This window comes from Amblyraja radiata, chromosome 10 (genome assembly GCF_010909765.2).
Source record: "Amblyraja radiata isolate CabotCenter1 chromosome 10, sAmbRad1.1.pri, whole genome shotgun sequence".
In the NCBI taxonomy this organism is placed as follows: domain Eukaryota; kingdom Metazoa; phylum Chordata; class Chondrichthyes; order Rajiformes; family Rajidae; genus Amblyraja; species Amblyraja radiata.
The window spans coordinates 33,812,543-33,831,884 of record NC_045965.1 but is presented as its reverse complement, the minus strand read 5'-3'; the positions used below and the strand labels follow the sequence as shown (position 1 = coordinate 33,831,884).

General features: G+C 40.4%; 1 protein-coding gene across 2 annotated transcripts in view; it reads left to right on the top strand.

The window, feature by feature from the left end:
* mysm1 (Myb like, SWIRM and MPN domains 1) overlaps positions 1 to 19,342 on the top strand; it is a 70,687-nt gene that overhangs the window by 38,839 nt on the left and 12,506 nt on the right. For both annotated transcript variants that reach the window (XM_033028517.1, XM_033028518.1), the window contains exons 12-18: positions 3,193 to 3,281; positions 5,378 to 5,432; positions 5,538 to 5,588; positions 6,671 to 6,745; positions 9,915 to 10,103; positions 11,573 to 11,705; positions 12,405 to 12,510. In XM_033028517.1, coding sequence (XP_032884408.1) covers positions 3,193 to 3,281; positions 5,378 to 5,432; positions 5,538 to 5,588; positions 6,671 to 6,745; positions 9,915 to 10,103; positions 11,573 to 11,705; positions 12,405 to 12,510 — 698 coding nt within the window. The remainder of the gene's footprint in view (positions 1 to 3,192; positions 3,282 to 5,377; positions 5,433 to 5,537; positions 5,589 to 6,670; positions 6,746 to 9,914; positions 10,104 to 11,572; positions 11,706 to 12,404; positions 12,511 to 19,342) is intronic.

Genomic DNA, 19,342 nt, shown 5'->3' with positions numbered 1-19,342 from the left:
TGAGATTTGTAATAGAAAAAATCACATGTGGTTAAAGTGCACATTGTCAGGTTTTAATAAAGGCCATTTTTATACATCTTTGTCCCAAACATTATGGAGAGCACTGCATTGAAAATAGAAAATGGTTGTTAAAAAGTAGGCAGTGACTAGGAGATGCTCTTGTTTCAATGCAGATTTTGAAAAACACGTATCCTGCTTATAGTTTATTCTGGAGAAAGGAAACAAAATAGTTGCTTACAATTAGACCAAATATTTGTGTCCCTCTAGACCAGTGGTTCCCAACCTTTTTTTGGCCATGCCCCACCTAATCACCTCTAAAATCCTGATGTCCCCCCCCCCATATTTTAGCACGAGCAGACAAAGAAATAATTCTCAGAAAATTGAATTTACTCAAAATAACATCTGAAACATAAACTACATATGTTTACCTGATGCCCCCCTTAAAAATAAAATTGCCCCCCGTGGGGCGTACGCCCCACGTTGGGAACCACTGCTCTAGACCAAGCAAACACTTGGTGATGATAGGCTTGATTTGAATCGCAAAGTCTGAGGATAGCGAAAGCAATTGTATCATATTCACTTAGATCAATCTGTGCAATTTAATATTATGCAGTAATAAAACCAAAAGTGAAAATGTCACATCTTAATTACTTAGGTTTTGATTATAATTTGCCATTCTGTATTCCGTTTTGCATGCTATCCTAGAAAAATCATCCACACATGAATGCAACCAAACCATACACTAGAATATAGATGGCGGACTTCAGGAGTGGGGCGCCGTTGTGTATGGTTGCTCTGCCTGCAGTCCTCCCTTTCACTCTTTTTTATTTTTATTTTTAGTCTTGTTAAAAAACAAGTGTTAGTTGGAGGTCGTTTGTGGTGGGTGGGGGAGGGGAAGGGGGAAACTTTATTTCCTAGTCCCTACCTGGTCGGAGAGGTGGCTTCCCTCCGAGCTGCTTCTTCGCCACTTCCTCGCGGCCTACCATCGAGGCTGGAGCGGCTTTTCCTGTCGGGACCGGCCGAGACTACAGCTTCGGCGGTGGCAGCACAGCGCTGGGACACCATCACGGACCGGGCGATGCCTTACCGGGTCGCCGTGCGGTGAGCTCCGGACTGCTGTGACCGCCGACTCCAACATCCGAGGAGCTGTGGCTTGCGGGCGTCCAGCTGGATTTAAAGCACCGCGGAACCTAGGATCCGAGATCGCCAGAGTCTGAGCTCCAACCAGCGCGGCCTGAGGACTTCGGGTGCCACGGTCTCCGGGGAGGGTGCAGCCGCTCCAGACATTTCCAAGCCGCTGAGGAGTGTTCACCCGACGCCGGAGTTCCATCTTCCCAGCAAGAGGGCCTGAAAACATCGGACTGGCTGCGGAGGCCACAAATAGGCCCCGACCTCGGGTGATCACAGAGGAAGAGGACTTAACTTTTTGAGGCCTTTCCCCACAGTGGAAAATTTTGATTTCGTTGTGGGGACGTTCATGTTGAATTCTATAATGTGTTGTGTCATTTTAATTTTTTTAAATTTTTCTATGGATGTACGGAAACGTAATTATTTATTTTATGTAAAGCACTTTGGTTTCAACGCGAGTTGATTTAAACGTGCTATATAAATAAAATGTACTTTACTACTTTACAATACAAAGGAAACAAAGGTTTTCATTGTATCTCAGTGTACATGACAATAATTGTCAATACTTAAGGAGCTACCTCAGTTAGTTGATACTTGACATTTTGGAAAATTAGACATATCTTTTTAAAAAAGAGCTGAATTTACCTCAACCGGGAAAATAATTGAATTTTGTATTGAGTTTGAAAGTGATGTCGTTCAGTATGAACCAAGGATCTTAAATTGAAAAAAAAAACTTGTGAAGCTATGTGAGGAGACCTGGCTGTGGTTACTTGAATACATTGAAAGGTATGATAGTGGAATGCAGCAATTAGTACTCAAAGAAAAATGTACATAAGTTGAAAAGACAAAATCAGTTATGAGATAAAATCTCAAAAAGAAAAATCTTTCATGGCTGACAAGAGAAATTAAACATAGTATTATATCAAAAGAAAAGGCATATAAAGTTGCCAGAAATGGCAGCCTTGTTTGAGGAATGGGAGCATTGTAGAACACAAAAAAAGGAAGACTTAGAAATTGAAAAGAAAATTAACTTAGAATATCTCTGCAAGAAGCATAGAAATGGATTGTAAAAATATGGTACGTGAAAAAGAAAATATGTTAAAGTATATGTACGCCCATCACAAATTGGAACAGGAACATTTCCAATGGAAAATAAGGAAAAGGCAGAAAAATGAACCCTTTGCTTCTGTCTTCCTGGGAGAAATACAAACGTGGCAGATATAGAGAATCAAGGGCTTAATAAGAAGGAGGAATTAAAGGAAATAAATATTTGTCAAAGAGATAGCACTAGAAAAGTTGGCTTCAAAGATGATAATTCCCAAGGAACATTCCAAAGTTTACAAATCAATGGAATTTGCAAATCAAATCAAAGTTTGCAAATCAAAACTTGAAATAACTGAGCTCAATTTGCAATTCCATTGATTACTTTAGTGATATAGCACAGAAACCGACCCTTTGGCCCATGATGTTCATGGCAACCAGTGATCACTGCTTGCACTAACATCCGCACTAGGGACAATTTTACAACTTACTGAAGCCAATTAACCTACAAAACTGTATCTCTTTGGAGTGTGTGAGGAAACCGAAGTACCCGTTGAAAACCCATGCAGTCACAGGGAAACATACAAACTCCATCCAGATAGGCAGTATTCAATAGCTGCCTGTACCGCGGCAGTCCCCATGACAAAGGTACTCCCATCATGCTGTTGGACAGAGAGTTTGAATGAGTTGAATAATAGTTTTTTGTTGAAGAAAGACCAATTTATTTCCAAGTCCGGGTGGAATGTGACTTAGATGATGGTGTATGTCAAAGAATGCCTGCTGAGTATCGGTAAAGCATCTTGCAACCTTTAAAGCACCTGAATGTCCCTGGCGATTGAACTTTTTTTCCCTTGGAAGAATGCCCAGTAAACTACTCACCATTTTTACTGGAAACAAACCAAAGTCGCAACTCAATAACCCATGTATTACCCAATAATACTTAGAGTTATTACTGTCAGACTGTTAACTTAGAATTTCAGCAGATCGATGGATAACATTGAATATTTGTTCTGTTGTTTTTAGCATCTCACGGCAGAAGAACTGGCCAAAAGGCATAAAGAAGAGTTGAACAAATCTCCCAAACCACCAAGAGGACCACGTCAATTGAGGAGGTACAAGCCTGCCCTACACATCTTCTTTAGACTGCCCCTCTCACCTTAAAGCTATGCCTCTGTTCTCCCCAATTTGAGATTTGTTACAGAAACAATTGTGTGTGGTTAAAATGCACATTGTCAGATTTTTTTAAAGGTACTTTTATACAATTTTGTTTCACCATGAAGAAATTACAGCTGTGTTAATACATAGTCTCCCCATTTCAAGGCACCATAATGTTTGGGACACGTCTTCACGGGTGTTTGTAATTGCTCAGGTGTGTTTAATTGCCTCCTTAATGCAGGTATAAAAGAGCGCTCAGCACCTAGTCTTTCCTTCAGTCTTTCCATCACCTTCCAGAACCTTTATTGCTGTTTATCAATATGAGGACCAAAGTTGTGCCAATGAAAGCCAAAGAAGACGTTATGAGTGAGAAACAAGAATAAAACTGTTCAAGACATCAGCCAAACCTTAGGCTCACCAAAATCAACTGTTTGGAAACACGGTGGTGGGGGTGTAATGGCCTGGGCATGTATGGCTGCTGTAGGAACTGGCTCACTTATCTTCATTAATGATACAACTGCTGATGGTAGTAGCATAATGAATTCTGAAGTGTATAGACACATCCTATTTGCTCAAGTTCAAACAAATGCCTCAAAACTCATTGGCCGGCAGTTAACTCTACAGCAAGACAATGATCCCAAACATACTTCTAAAGCAACAGTTTTTCAAAGCTGAAAAATGGTCAATTCATGAGTGGCCAAGTCAATCACCCGATCTGAAACCAATTGAGTATGCCTTTTATATGCTAAGAGAAAACTGAAGGGGACTAGCTCCCAAAGCAAGCATAAGCTAAAGATGGCTGCAAGACAGGCCTGGCAGAGCAACACCAGAGAAGACACCCAGCAACTGGTGATGTCTATGAATCGCAGACTTAAAGCAGTCATTGCATGCAAAGGATATGCAACAAAATACAAAACATGACTACTTTCATTGCTGTGTCCCAAACATTATGGTGCCCTGAAATGGGGGGACTATGTATAAACACTGCTGTAATTTCTACATGGTGAAACCAAAATGTATATAAATGGCCTTTATTAAAATCTGACAATGTGCACTTTATTTTTGCTATTACATATCTCAAATTGTGTTGTTCAGAGGCAAATAAATAAATGATGGGTCTTTGTTTCAAACATTATGGAGGGCATTATGTACCACAAGCAACAGAGGTCCCAGCACTGAACACCACTGATCATAGACCTTAATGCAGAATTCCAATATATCACTACCAAATGCTGTGCATCAATGACTTACCTATAAAACCTTCCACAAAAAGGAAAGAGGACGACAGATGGCACAATGGGCTGTGTTCGGTTCGAATCCCGCTTGGAGTGCATACTGTCGTTGTGTCCCTGGGCAAGGCACTTCACCCACCTTTGCATGTGTGTGAGTGATTGGTGGTGGTCGGAGGGGCCGTAGGCGCAGATTAGCAGCCACGCTTCCGTCAGTCTGCCCCAGGGCAGCTGTGGCTACAGAAGTAGCTCACCACCACTGAGTGTGACTGAGGAGTGTATGAATAATGTGATGTAAAGCGCCTTGAGTATTCTAGAAAGGCGCTATATAAATCCCATCCATTATTATTATTATTATCCACAAAGCCCAATTAACTCAACCTTCATAGTGCACCGAACATTTGAAAACCTGAGAGTTTACTTTACTCGTGGTTCTGGAGAAGTATGACTGCTTCTCTAGATTCAGGAGAATAATATGGGCTATTACCCAAGGCTTCCTCTCCTCCCATGATGATAACTCCTCTCCATAGACTACCCTATTTGCAGCCAAAAGTTAGCAAACTACAGTGGGATGACAATTGTTGAGCCAGTCTCCATGTATGTTAAGCAAACTTCCACTGATGACCCATTTCACGATTTGATCACTTTGTTAGTAAAATCACTACCATCTGTTAAGTTTTCGCATTGAGTCATCTGGAGAAAGCCAGAACCCTTTATAAATATGCAGATACAAAGTTCTAGTTAAATCCTGATTTATATTCAATTATGGTTTTCCATCCTGGTGCAATGCAAGTCTTCAAATGTTTGTCTCATTTTCTCCTTAGCTCTTTAGATCCTTTCCAGCTGATCCCATGTCTCTGCTTCAGTGAAGACAAACTGGTATGAGTTTGAACTGTTTTTGTCAGCTAACAATGACAAATAATTGATTACATTTTATTTATATAATTCTGGTATATTTGTTGGCATATAAACTTTCTTTTCCAGGAGCCATTTCAGGTGAAAGTAGCTGCGGAGGCATTGCTCGTGATGGATATGGTAAGCAAAAAGGACATCTATTTTTAAATGGGCAGTTTATGTTGCTACTAATTTGTGAATTAAGTAATATTATATAATTGTATTTTTTATATAATAACAGACATAATATTATTTTTGTCTAATACATACAACATCCCTGCATCCCTTCCACCGGCCTCACAATTTGCAACATTTCTATCCTTGTTTCACAATTAGCAACTCTTACCTTTGGGCTCACATCTGTCTTTTCATCTTGGGCTGTTGTCCAGCAATTTACCCATCAATAAATCCCCTTGTCTCTGCTCACCTAATTTCGGCCATACTCCCATCTCCACTCCACCCCTCCTCCCCTGCCGTCCTGCCCCTGTAATCAGTCTGAAGAAGGGGTTTGACCCGTAGTAAAAACCTGGAGCTTGCTAGGAATGGGACTTACTGTATTGCTGTAGTGTTAATTATCTCCTTCAATGCCATGATACCTAATTTCTTTCCGAGAACACTCTGCCTGTCAACTCTTCTTTAAGATGTCTGCATCTGACCTTATAGCTTCTTGAGCGTCAAGGTGTCACACGTTATTTGACAAAATTCCTGAAATGTATTTTTAGGATATTTTATCATTTTACAGGTGAATGTTGAAATGTGCTTGGTGTTGTATTGCTGAATGGCCATTTTCTTTGTGGTGGGCTTTTTAGTTTGATGTCTTCGAGAAAGAACACAAGCATTGTCAAAGTTATGCAGAAAATGATACAAACAGACAGCCTCACTGAAAGCATAAATCAAAATCCAATCCAGATTGACTAGTCTGTGCAAAATGTATTATACCAACCTTCAAATATGCATTGTGCATTGGGTTTTTTTTTTGCTGAATTATCCATAGGTTTGTTAAAAAATAATTTGGTAATCCTGGAAATGAGAGTGCATAGTAAATAATAATTTTAAAAAAACCCTACTTGCATTAGTATGTAAGTGTTTCTGTTACATTTCATGTTACATTCATGGCAAAATATTTCTGCAGTGTTCCACACTCCAAATAGTCTGGGTGCATGTTTATTTGTTGAGCTGCAATATTTTGTCGGATAGAAATTATGTTATTTATTCCAATATAGCATGCCCATGTGTCCATGGCAGAAGTTATCGGCCTATTAGGTGGCCGATATTCTTCAGGGAAGGGAGTATTAGAGGTAAGATGTATTTTCATTAGTTTGTAATTCTCTATTTTCCATCATCCTCTCCCAGTGCCAAGACCAAGTCAGGATGTAAGGTTTTATGTGAGTGCCACCGATAGGACTGGGTCCTTTATTGGTAAAACATTTTTTTTTTTAATCCTTAGTATGCTAATACACATTTACAATAAATTAATGATTGCATCCCTGAACAATAGACAATATGTGCAGGAGTAGGCCATTCGGCCCTTCAAGTCAGCACCGCCATTCAATGTGATCATGGCTGATCATGCACAATCAGTATCCCGTTCCTGCCTTCTCCCATATCTCCTGACCTATCTTCAAGAGCCCTATCTTGCACTCTCTTTAAATTATCCAGAGAACCAGCCTCTGAGGCAGAGAATTCTACAGACTCACAACTCTCTGTGTGAAAAAGTGTTTCCTCATCTCCGTTCTAAATGGCTTAACACTTATTCTTAAACTGTGGCCCCTGGTTCTGGACTCCCCCAACATCGGGAACATGTTTTCTTCCTCTAGCGCATCCAAACCCTTAATAATCTTATATATTTCAATAAGATCCCCTCTCATCCTAAATTCCAAGCCCAGCCGCTCCATTCTCTCAGCATATGACAGTCCCGCCATCCCGAGAATTAACCGTGTGAACCTACGCTGCACTCCTTCAATAGCAAGAATGTCCTTCCTCAAATTTGGAGACCAAAACTGCACACAATACTCCAAGGTGTGGTCTCACTAGGGCCCTGTACAACTGCAGAAGGACCTCTTTGCTCTTATAATCAAATCCTCGTTATGAAGGCCAACATGCCATTCGCTTTCTTCACTGCTTGTTATTACAATTGTTATTAAGTTATCCATCAAGTGCTGGGTAGAGCATGAGCATGCAAACAATGTCAATTGGGAACATTTCTTCAAATGTATTCTGGCAGATTCTGGGCAATGGTCCTGTCTTACCCATGAAGCCTGAAAGAGAGAATTTAGGTTCCAGTCAGTATTGATTGTTCTCTATCCTGAGGTTGAGAAATTAAGCTGCAGCCAGTTTAGATCCTTCTTGAGCACCTCCATTTTTTTAATACTGTTTTGCAAAAATAACATTTCTATTGATGATTTTAGTAATATTGAAGAGAATAGTTCAATTAGCCTGTTATAGACCAGTTAGCCTGACATCGGTGGTGGGGAAGATGCTGGAGTCAATTATAAAAGATGAAATAGCCACTCATTTGGATAGCAATAACAGGATTGGTCCGAGTCAGCATGGATTTATGAAGGGGAAATCATGCTTGACTAATCTTCTGGAATTTTTTGAAGATGTAACTAGGAAAATGGACAAGGGAGAGCCAGTGGATGTAGTGTACCTGGACTTTCAGAAAGCATTTGATAAGGTCCCACATAGAGATTAGTGGGCAAAATTAGGGCACATGGTATTGGGGGTAGAGTGCTGACATGGATAGAGAAGTGGTTGGCAGACAGGAAACAAAGAATAGGGATTAACGGGTTCATTTCAAGATGGCAGGTAGTGACTGGTGGGGTATCGCAAGGCTTGGTGCTGAGACCGCAGCTATTTACAATATACATCAATGATTTGGATGAAGGGATTCAAAATAACATTAGCAAATTTACAGATGACACAAAGCTGGGTGGCAGTGTGAACTGTGAGGAGGATGCTATGAGAGTGCAGGGTGACTTGTACAGGTTGGGGGAGTGGGCAGATGCATGGCAGATGAAGTTTAATGCGGATAAATGTGAGGTTATCCACTTTGGTAGCAAAAACAGGAAGGCAGATTACTATCTAAATGGCGTCAAGCTTGGAAAAGGGGAAGTACAACGGGATCTGGGGGTCCTTGTACATCAGTCTATGAAAGTAAACATGCAGGTACAGCAGGCAGTGAAGAAAGCGAATGGCATGTTGGCCTTTATAACAAGAGGAATCGAATATATGAGCAAAGAGGCCCTTCTGCAGTTGTACAGAGCCCTAGTGAGACCACACCTGGAGTGTTGTGTGCAGTTTTGGTCCCCTAATTTGAGGAAGGACATTCTTGCTATTGAGGGAGTGCAGCGTAGGTTTACAAGGTTAATTCCCGGGATGGCGGGATTGTCATATGCTGAGAGAATGGAGCAGCTGGGCTTGTACACTCTGGAGTTTAGAAGGATGAGAGGGTATCTCATTGAAAAATATAAGATTGTTAAGGGCTTGGACACGCTAGACGCAGGAAACATGTTCCTGATGTTGGGGGAGTCCAGAACCAGGAGCCACAGTTTAAGAATAAGGAGGAAGCCATTTAGAACGGAGTCGAGGAAACACTATTTCTCACAGAGACTGGTGAGTCTGTGGAATTCTCTGCCTCAGAGGGCGGTGGAGGCAGGTTCTCTGGATACTTTCAAGAGAGAGCTAGGTAGGGCTCTTAAAGATAGTGGAGTCAGGGGATATGGGGAGAAGGCAGGAATGGGGTACAGATTGGGGATGATCAGCCATGATCACATTGAATGGCGGTGCTGGCTCGTGGGGCCGAATGGTCTACTCCTGCACCTATTGTTTATTGTCTATTGTCTAATCCCCATCAAACCGATCAGATATAATTGATTTCAACTACAAATTCTTGTGTCAATAATTTCAGTTCCATGCATTGTGTATAAATATATTAGTTTGATTGCAGCCTTCTGAATATTCCCAAAGTATTGTTGATCTGAGTGTTGCTATAAACATCTACATGTTCTACAGTGTTCAAACTAAAAAGATTTTCGTTGTCCACCAACCTATGGTATTTTATGGCAGGAATGTTTCATGCCTACTCTGATTGTGAAGAAGGGTCCCGACCAGAAACGTCACCTATCCATGTCCTCCAGAGATGCTGTCTGCTCTGTTGAATTACTTCAGCACAGTGTTTACACAAGTTTCCAGTACTCGCAGTTGTTTGTGTCTGCACATTCTTATGGTCTGTTTAAATTTAGTGCATCATCTTGCAGCAGCAGTATTAACAGTCTTGCAAAAGATCATTAAAATTAGCACAAGAATGGGGACGCCAAATATTACGTGATGCTGAAAGCATTATTAATGGAAACAAAATTGCTCATTTAAGAGAATAATAGTTATAAGAAAGCACTATGGGAAATTATTTTGGCCACCCACCTTGTGAAAAAGATCAATATAAAGTAATAGATTATTTCTTAACAGATCTGTGTGGCAGAGCCATGCAACAGCCTGAGCACAGGACTTCAGTGTGAAATGGATCCGGTATCACAAACTCAAGCATCAGAGGCTCTAGCTGGAAGAGGATACAGCATTGTTGGATGGTACCATTCACATCCTGCATTTGATCCTAATCCATCTTTAAGGGATATTGACACCCAAGCTAAGTATCAGGTACAAAATCAACCAGGGTTCAGAATTAAAAACACTTCTCACGGTTTAAGATTTAATGGGAGAGATTAATATATTTTCCAATTAATAGTTTTGAAAGTGTAATTATAAGTGGAGTTCTCATTTATCTATAATTACATCATAATATGAACCTATATTCATCGCATTTAGCAATTCAGTAACTCCAATCTGTATCGAAAACTGAGGAGAAGCAATAATTAGGATTTATTGAATATTTAGGATGTATTGAATATTTAGCATGTTTCAGAAATCACTGAGCACAAATGTTTCCATTCTATAATTTAATGATATAGTACAGTTACGAATACTGGTTACACTTTCTTGGAATTATGTTACAAGAAAATATGGCATCCACCAATATTACAAAGCTATGTTCTGCAATATTCCAAGATTGGAAGTACTGCTGCATTATCCTTTTCCTGTTTCACTGCACAGACAAATTGAGTGAGATTTTCAGCTGAAATGAAGCTTGAGGAGATAGCTCAGTTCCAGTTATCACTCCACTGTTTGGCATTTGTTTCCAGATTTTGACAGATACATTATTTTATGCAAAAGATGAAGTACTTGATAGGCCTGCACTTTGGCAGCACTGGACCCGAGAAGCAGCATTGATGGCAGCACACTCTCAAATATGACGGGTTGGTTAAAAGCCATTACATATGTACTTAGAATACCCACTATCAGCTAAGTACAATAATGGAAGCGTTAGATATGCACACAGTTTGCTTAGGGCTGTGCTCCAGTTAATGGAGCCAAAAAGTTAATCAGAATTATTTTTCACTTGAAGGAGCTCACTTTGTTGAAATGATCATCAGTCTTGACAATTATAGTATTTTTTGGCTAATTCCACATGCCAATTCATCTTTAGTGTCCAGTATCGCTTTGGGCAGCCAGGACCTATTAAAATTTTATAGTCTCTAATGGTCATTGGGTGATAAATAGCACTGTCAGAAGAGTTGTCAGTTTGTCTCAAATGTTTTAATTCTTAATGAGGCAGAAGACCCTGAAGGTCATCGTGGCTATTTTCTGCACTTTCTTCAAGTGCATCCTCAGGCACAGGACATAATGGCTCCAAAAATAATTCAGGCTTCAGAAACTTGACACAATCTGGGGAGGATCCTGGCATTTGGGACATGTCCAATTGTACCCTGTCAACATAACAAACAGTCCGGCAAATTGTCTAATTCCTTATGGTATTCCTGGTCCGTCTGTGTTAAATTATTGGATTGAGATGTAAATGCATGGCAAGGCTAAGAATCAAACCCATGGTTCTTCTTCATGCTACATTGTGCCATGTCCTGGACAAAACACTGTGTAGTGAAGGTTTCATTCAAAATTGCTTTGCAAAGAGCTTTTTCCCGATGTCCTATGTGGTATATCATGGAATGTATGAAGTATTTTTCAATTTTCTTAATATCCCGAGTCTAATTCCTGGTTCCCATTTATTTCAGAATTATTTTTCCCGTGGAGGAGCTCAATTCGTTGGAATGATAATCAGTCCATATAATAGTAGCAATTCTTTGCCTTATTCCCAAGTCACATGCCTTATAGTTAGTGAAGAACTCAGTGCAGATGGCAGTTTCCGTAAGTATGGACAGTTCAAAAACATTTCATGACATTTTTCAGGGGCAAGGCAATACTTTCCAACTCCTCTGCTATCTACCTCTCCTACTGCATCTTCACACTTGTGGATGGCAATTGCAGTGTTTCATGAACATCCATTTTGACAAATCTAAAGTCTGACATTTACTTAGTAATTACTATATAATTGACGCATACATTTCTCAGATCGGGGCACAAAATCTATATTTCAGTCACTCTAGCAATAAAGACTTGCATTCTCACCAGTTTAATTAAAGTAAGATTCTTTACTAAGTGTAAAGGTATGCCAAACTTGTGGAGACCCTGTACACAAGCAAGTGTTTGGGAGTGGAATACATGAAGGAGGCATTGCCAGCTGCTGCAAGGCTGATCGTGGGCTTGGTCGAGTTGAACACAGCTGGGAGAGCAGATTCATTCACTCACAGAGAGTTATTGAGGCCACCTGGTGGCCATTCTTCCCATACTTGCTCGCACTCCCATCACAGCTGTGTCTGTGATCTTCTCCCATATACTAGATTTGTTTATTTTCGACTTGGGACCAATTCAAGTTACAACCATTTCTCAGCAAATGTCATAGTATGGGGACTGCCTGTCCTAACATGGGGACTGCCTGTATCCAAAAAAGTTTGATTATGTGCAAGAATGTAGGGAAGCTTTTGAACCTATGTTTTTTTAATGTAGGCCTTCCATATAAGTGCGAGTTGAATCAGTTGAATGAAGAACCTCTCTGGGTGCAGTTGATAGATAAAGCACGATGGATAATGGAGAAGTACAAACTATCCCTCAGGCAAGTAATAAGATACAGATTGTTGATTTGTGAAAGGAATCAAATCTATTTATATTGCTGTGCATTCTTTCCTTTGGGTCTTGATTCCAGTTTGGGTGCTCATTGTTGGTAACCTAATGAACAAATGCACACATACATAGTGCATCTAAAACTGGGGTCTTCCATCACCTTTTACTGTGTCACACAATTTCAGCACTATGCTCAATATAAACTATCTCTATAATTCTGAACGTCAGTTCTCATTCATTTACATCTATCTACAGACAATTAATTGTTTGTGGTTCACACCACTGTTTTATCTGTTCAATGCTTCAAATTGATGCTGATGACACATCTATCTATTACTAGACTAAGTATTCCCATGTTCACATGGGAGGGCTGGTCCCCCAACGCAATATTCCACGTCTCCTCCAATTCCAATATTGGTGGGGATGGGGGCTTTCTGGAGCGCTAGTGTGGGTGTTGTGGGCCGAAGGGATTGGTTTCCAGAGGGCTAGTATGGATATTGTCGGCTGAATGGATTCTTGTGCTGGAAGCTCGGTCACTCAGGCTCGGTGGGCTGGCAGCTCAGTCACTCAGGGCTGGTGGGCTGGCAGCTCAGTCACTCAGGGCTGGTGGGCAGGCAGCTCAGTCACTCAGGGCTGGTGGGCTGGCAGCTCAGTCACTCGGGCTGGTGAGCTGGCAGCTTAGTCACTCGGGGCTGGTGGGCTGGCAGCTCAGTCACTCAGGACTGGTGGGCTGGCAGCTCAGTCACTCGGGGCTGGTTGGCTGGCAGATCAGTCACTCTGGGCTGGTGGGCTGGCAATTCACTCATGGCTATTCCTTGAAATTCCATTTCAAGCAGAGTGCAAGCCACCAATTTAAATTTCATAGCATTTCAAGCAGAATGCAGGCCACCAAATTCAATTTCATAGCATTTCATGCAGAGTGCAGGCCACCAAATTTAATTTCATAGCATTTCAAGCAGAGTGCAGGCCACAAAATTACCAAACAACTCATTCGTCTTGTCATTAAGGGCTAACAAACAATTTATTGCAAGTACATTGCAGACTCAGTTCAGTTGATTCACAGCTTAGAATCACAGTTGTGGACTCTCCTCGCGATCTTCCAGAGTGACTGACTCACGTCCCGGCATCCGGGGTTTTATCGTCCTGCCCCCTCTGGACGGGGCGTTACCTTCATTGTGGTGATTGACAGGCGAGAGGACCAATCAGCTGATCTCAAGATTTTTTAAACACTCGTAACTTTTTTATTTTTCATCGATCGGAAAAATGCTCGTGGCTGCCTCAGCAGAGGACTGAGTAAGATGGCCAAAAATCATAGCAATATATGATAGCGGTTTTTCTAAAATCAATATACAGCGCAGACAGGAAGTGGTCAAGATGAGACATTTAGTTATACAGATATATAAAACGCTGATCTTGGATGTTTAGTTGTGGGTTTGCTTGCTTGCTTTCTTGCTTCCTTGAACTTTTTCTTTGATTCACATCTCGTCGAAAACCCGACGCGGTAACGGTGACATTTTTACTTATTAGAGATTTACTTCATGATCAGAAAAATCCCCTCATCTGAAAATTTAATTTATTATTTCCTGAGATTTTTACTAAAATTGTCCACCAATCTGACATATTTAAAAAAATCTAACATGCTGAAGCGAGCTGGATGACGTCACAATGCCTCTGCTCCTCGCGACAAGTGTTGTGAGTTATGTGACCCAGCCGCCCTCCCCCCACCCCCCACCCCCCCCCAGCCGCCTGTGCTCTGGATTGAAGCCGTTGAACACGTGCTCAAGCCACGCTCAGCTGGGCTCCTTCAAGTTCTACAACATGGCGGCGGCGGTCGTTATCGCAGCACGGGCGTGGACAAGCACAGTGAAAAAGTGGCAGTGGCGCCCGTCACAGGGGATGACCTCCTCTCCATCACCCCCACCCGATCGTCTCACGCTGGTGGGTGGGCTTACCCTCGCGGAAGCCACGATCAGCCGGCTTGGTCTAGTAGATTCTTAAATTCAAATCTTTTACATGATGATCGTGTAGGTCATTATTTATGAATGTACTTGGATATAATGCATATATTCCCATGGTCAATGTTAATTTTTCATTATCTTTATTGTATTTTGGCGGAATCTTCTGCTGGACTTGGCCTTTCCAGGTCATAAAGTGGAAGGTTTTCTTCACTGCTGAGCCATTTGGTCACAGAGGTTGTCTTTGCACAAGGACTGGAGTTTTAATGTTACTTTTGAATCATAGAATCGTACAGCACAGAAACAGTCTGTTTCGCCCAACCTTATCCTTGCCGACCGTAATGCCTATCTACATTAAACTTATCCCTTGTGTGAAAATGTATCCCTAAGATCTCCCTTGATTTATATTCTCCCTAGCCTACAAAATGTACCTTCTAGTTCTAAACTCCCCTGCACTGGGTAAAATATTCTGACTTTTCGTCCTATCTGTACCTCTATATAAACCTCTATTAGATCACGTGGCAGCCTCTTACATTCCTGTCGGAGTAAACCCAGCCTGTCCAATCTCTCCTTGCATCTATAACTGTCATTTCCTGGTAACATCTTGGTAAATCTCTAATGTGCTTTCGCTATTGCGACCACATCCTTCATTTGGGGTGGTGGACAGAACTGTATGCAATATTGCAAATGCAATGTAACCAATGTTTTGCAACGTGATATCACATCTCAATACTTTGGCAAATGAATGTAAGCATATCAGATATTGTTTTTACGGCTCTATCCACCTATACTGCCACTTTCAGGGAGGGGTGGAATTACACTCCAAGACCTATGTAACAACTGGCACTCCTAAACTCCTGAATTTGTCTAATTTTGTCATTGGATAAATATGGAAACTTGTGCCAATTTGACCAATGCACAATTATTTTCTTTGTCTCTCTCTAATCAATATTCTCTGAATACAGATTTTTTGTGAGCACCTTTAGCTCAGAAGGATTTTTTATTAATTAATATTGAAATCTGTCCGTTTACTTCTGTTAACTTCATTGTGATAAGAATGTTACTTATGCCTTCTTTTGTGAATACTTGGAATAAACAACTACTCAGAACATTTACCGTTTTGAAAGAGTCCTTAGTTGGAAGCCAAGTCACAATTTTTAAGGTTGTCATATTTTCTTTGAGTACCCTCTTTGTGTACAAAAATAATGTGGATTATTATAGTCCACTGCTTTAGTTTATTCATATGTTTGTCCTTGTTCATCTCATTTCTATTTTAACAAGTTTCAATCTTTACTTTTAGTCTTTTCAGTGGCCCCTTACCTATAGATCCTTTCCACTTATTTTTTACTTTGATAATTCACTTGATCTGAATAAGTGGTTTGAAGAATGTATTTAACTTGATTGTACAGCATTATTTCAAAATTTTATCTAATAATTCCAGTGTGTCATTAGTTTAATTTAGTTTATTGTCACATGTACCGAGGTACAGTGATTGGCTTTTTGCTGCGTGATATCCAGTTAGCTGAAAGACTAGACATGATTACAATCAGCCCGTCCGCAGTGTACAGATACAGGATAAAGGGAATAACGTTTAGTGCAAGGTAAAGTCTGCTCTATAGCAATTCCACTATGCCACCCATAGGTCTCCTATTTTTGTCTTATCCTACTGTCTATGCACTTTGCATTCCATGGGAATCTGGATTTAACAGTTTCATCCTTTCTCTTTCTGGGAATGCATTGAATCCCTTAATAATTTTTGAATGAATCCCATGGCTTCAGGATTCATTTACCTTCACATAGGTATTTTCAGCTTGCTTACTTGTAGTCAAACAGCACAGAAACAGGCCTTTTGGTCCATCTCCTGCGGCTCCACACATAGGTGACCACTTTTGTTTCTGAGGGGTTCTTTTCTCTCCAGTTGCCACTTTTCTCTAAATATGCTTCTAAATCATTTTGGATTCTTCTTGGTGTTTTCTGCCAGAACGAACTAATTTTTTCCCCTTCTGATTTCCTTATTAAGTGTGCTACTCAATCTCCTATATTCCTCTTGTATACTTGATCCAACATCCTCCATATTCCTGACCAGAGCCTCAATTTCTCTCATCATCCAATGTTCCTTATTCTTGCATGCCTAGTCTTCACTCTAACATAAACATTGATACCTTGAACTCTCACTAAACACTTTTAAAAGCCTCCCACTTTTGCAATTTCTTGTCTAATACCAATCAAGTTGGCCTTGCCCAATTTAGAACTTCAACTCGGGGAGCAGCCCTGTTCTTTTTAATAATTATTTGAAAACTAATAGAACTGTGGTTGGAACTCACATTTGCCCACTGCCACCTTTTTGTGATAGCTACAATGCTTCCACTGGCCCCAGCTCATCAGCCTCATTCAGTACACACACATTGCGTTTAGTCATATGCCATTTAGTATGGCAAGGCTTTTTTTGTCTGTCTATTCTCTAACCATTCTATCTGCCTTTCATAATTTTCTTTCATTCTCTCATAATTTTCCACCTTCTGTTTCCACTTCTGCATTTTTGTCTCCAGGTCTGCACTTCTATTTCCTCTACAGCACTAACAAACCTGCCCAAATGGATGTTGAACCTGACCGTGTTGCTGGTCTGGCTAATACAGGTCTTGCTTCCTCCAGGCCTGATCCCAATATGGTCAGATTCCAAAACACTCCCTCCAGCGCCACTACTATATCTATGCATTTATCTATACTCTTTTAGATTTTAGCGATACAGCACAGAAACAGGCCCTTCAGTATACTGATTCCACGCCGACCAGCAATCACCCCCGTACACTTGTATTATCCGACATACTAGTGACAATTTTACAACTTACCGAAGCCAATTAACCTACAAACATGTACGCCATTCGATTGTGGGAGGAAACCGGAGTACCAGCTCCCGTGTGACAGGGTCCTACTTGGTCTACTAACTATTCATTTCCGGATCTTTCTCCACCATCCCTGGACAGGTGCTGCGAAGGTCGCAGGCAGCTCCACGACAGGTGCTGCAGTTAGCTTTCCACCACTCTTCAGAAAATGGTTATATTAGAGACCAACGTGATTTCAAGTCTGCCTAATCCTTTTTGGCTCCCTAGCAGCCTTCTTTTTCCTTTTTGCCTGCACTCTTTTTAATTGTGGGGTGATCATCAGATAGAAAGTGCTCCCTATCAAACATTCAGCCGCATAGACGGATTTCCAGGCCATCAGCTCATGTCCACGCTCTAATCCCCAGAACTTGAGCTCTTCTAGTTGGTGACATTTCCTGCATCTTTGATTGTCCTGGTGTTCTCAGAGGACACATGATCTGCATTCACTGGGCTGTAGTACTCTGCCATGTCAAACTTTATTAAATTAGCTCACTAAGCCGAAGAGCTCCTGTTCCCCCCAATGTACAGAAATCTCCTATTTACCAAAATCCTCTGACAATGGATGCAGTGTTGTCAAAGTGCACGAGTAGCTGTCGTCAGAAATAACAGAGCAAGATGTACTGGTCCCAGAGAGTGGCTGATCATCTTCTTGGGGCATTAAGGAATGTGCAATAAATCTTAGCTGGATTGTAGACCATGAATGAATGTACTTTTTAAATTAAAATTCTGAGTGACGAATATCAGGTGGATAAATAAGTGCTGTATTGCAGTAGGAATGTTCTCACCCTTGTAATGAAGATTGAAAGAAGTTTTGCAATTGGGAATACTATCATTTAGAATTGAGAGGAAAATCTCAATAACTCACCCGTAGATTCTGCCAGTCATAAATTGTTAGTTCACACTTTATCAAAATCTATGTTTCATAATTCCCTACTGAGAATGCAGTATTTATAGATCACATGCAGTCTACTGAGTAGTTTGTTTTAACCTCAGGAGCGCTTTTAAATAAATGATCCCATCGAATGTACGTCACGCAGGCAGGTAGATGCTGTAGCAACGATCAATTTAAGCAATTGATCAGCCGCCCATATAGTGTATTTAAAAAGTTAAATATTCGACAGACTACTGATTCACATATAGACATTCTACATATTCACTTGTAGAAACTCCATCTTGTTCAATGTTTCCTAATAGCTATGGTCTCTCAATTCTGGGAGTGTATTTAAAAAAACATATTTTTTTGGCTCCAATTAATTGATTCTTTAATACTGTGCAAGCCAGAATATTACACAGTAGTCTAAATGCAGACTGACTAGTATCATATGCATGTTATCATTGATTCTGTACCCGTAGGAATAAAACTCACTGATTATTTTCAGCATTTTTATTGCTTTTCAGACGTACAATGCCTTTTTAAATAGCATATTTGGCTACTTTCTTATTTCCACAAAAAACTTTTATCTTCATGCATCACTTTATATTTATCTATGCTAAAGTTTATTTGCCATTTAATCGTCCAAATTGCAAGTTGCTTCATGTTTTCTTGGATTGACTAGACTATAGCAATAAACGTAACAGCAGTGAAAACATTTCAGTTTCTAATTACACCATGAAACTTAAATCAGTGCATGCTTAGGAATTAATCAAGAGACTCCAAAATGTAAACAAAATTGCGTCTTATCATTATTTTTAGATATTTGATAACTTGTGGCAAATTACATTTTCGTTGCTTTCTTACAACAATAAACTTCTCGGTTAAAAGCATGTTTAAGGAAATCTTTGGAATGCATCTATCATTTTAATCAGATAGATGCTCTGATTGAAATGATCTCTGCCATCGAGTTATCTGCCAACATAAATGCAGCTAGCTTCAAGGTTATAAAAATGGTTGGCACAAAGCCCATTGTTGTACATAAATTCTGAGATTACACGCTTAGGATATTTAATCAGTTTTTCCCACGTAATATTCAAAACTGACCAGCAACAG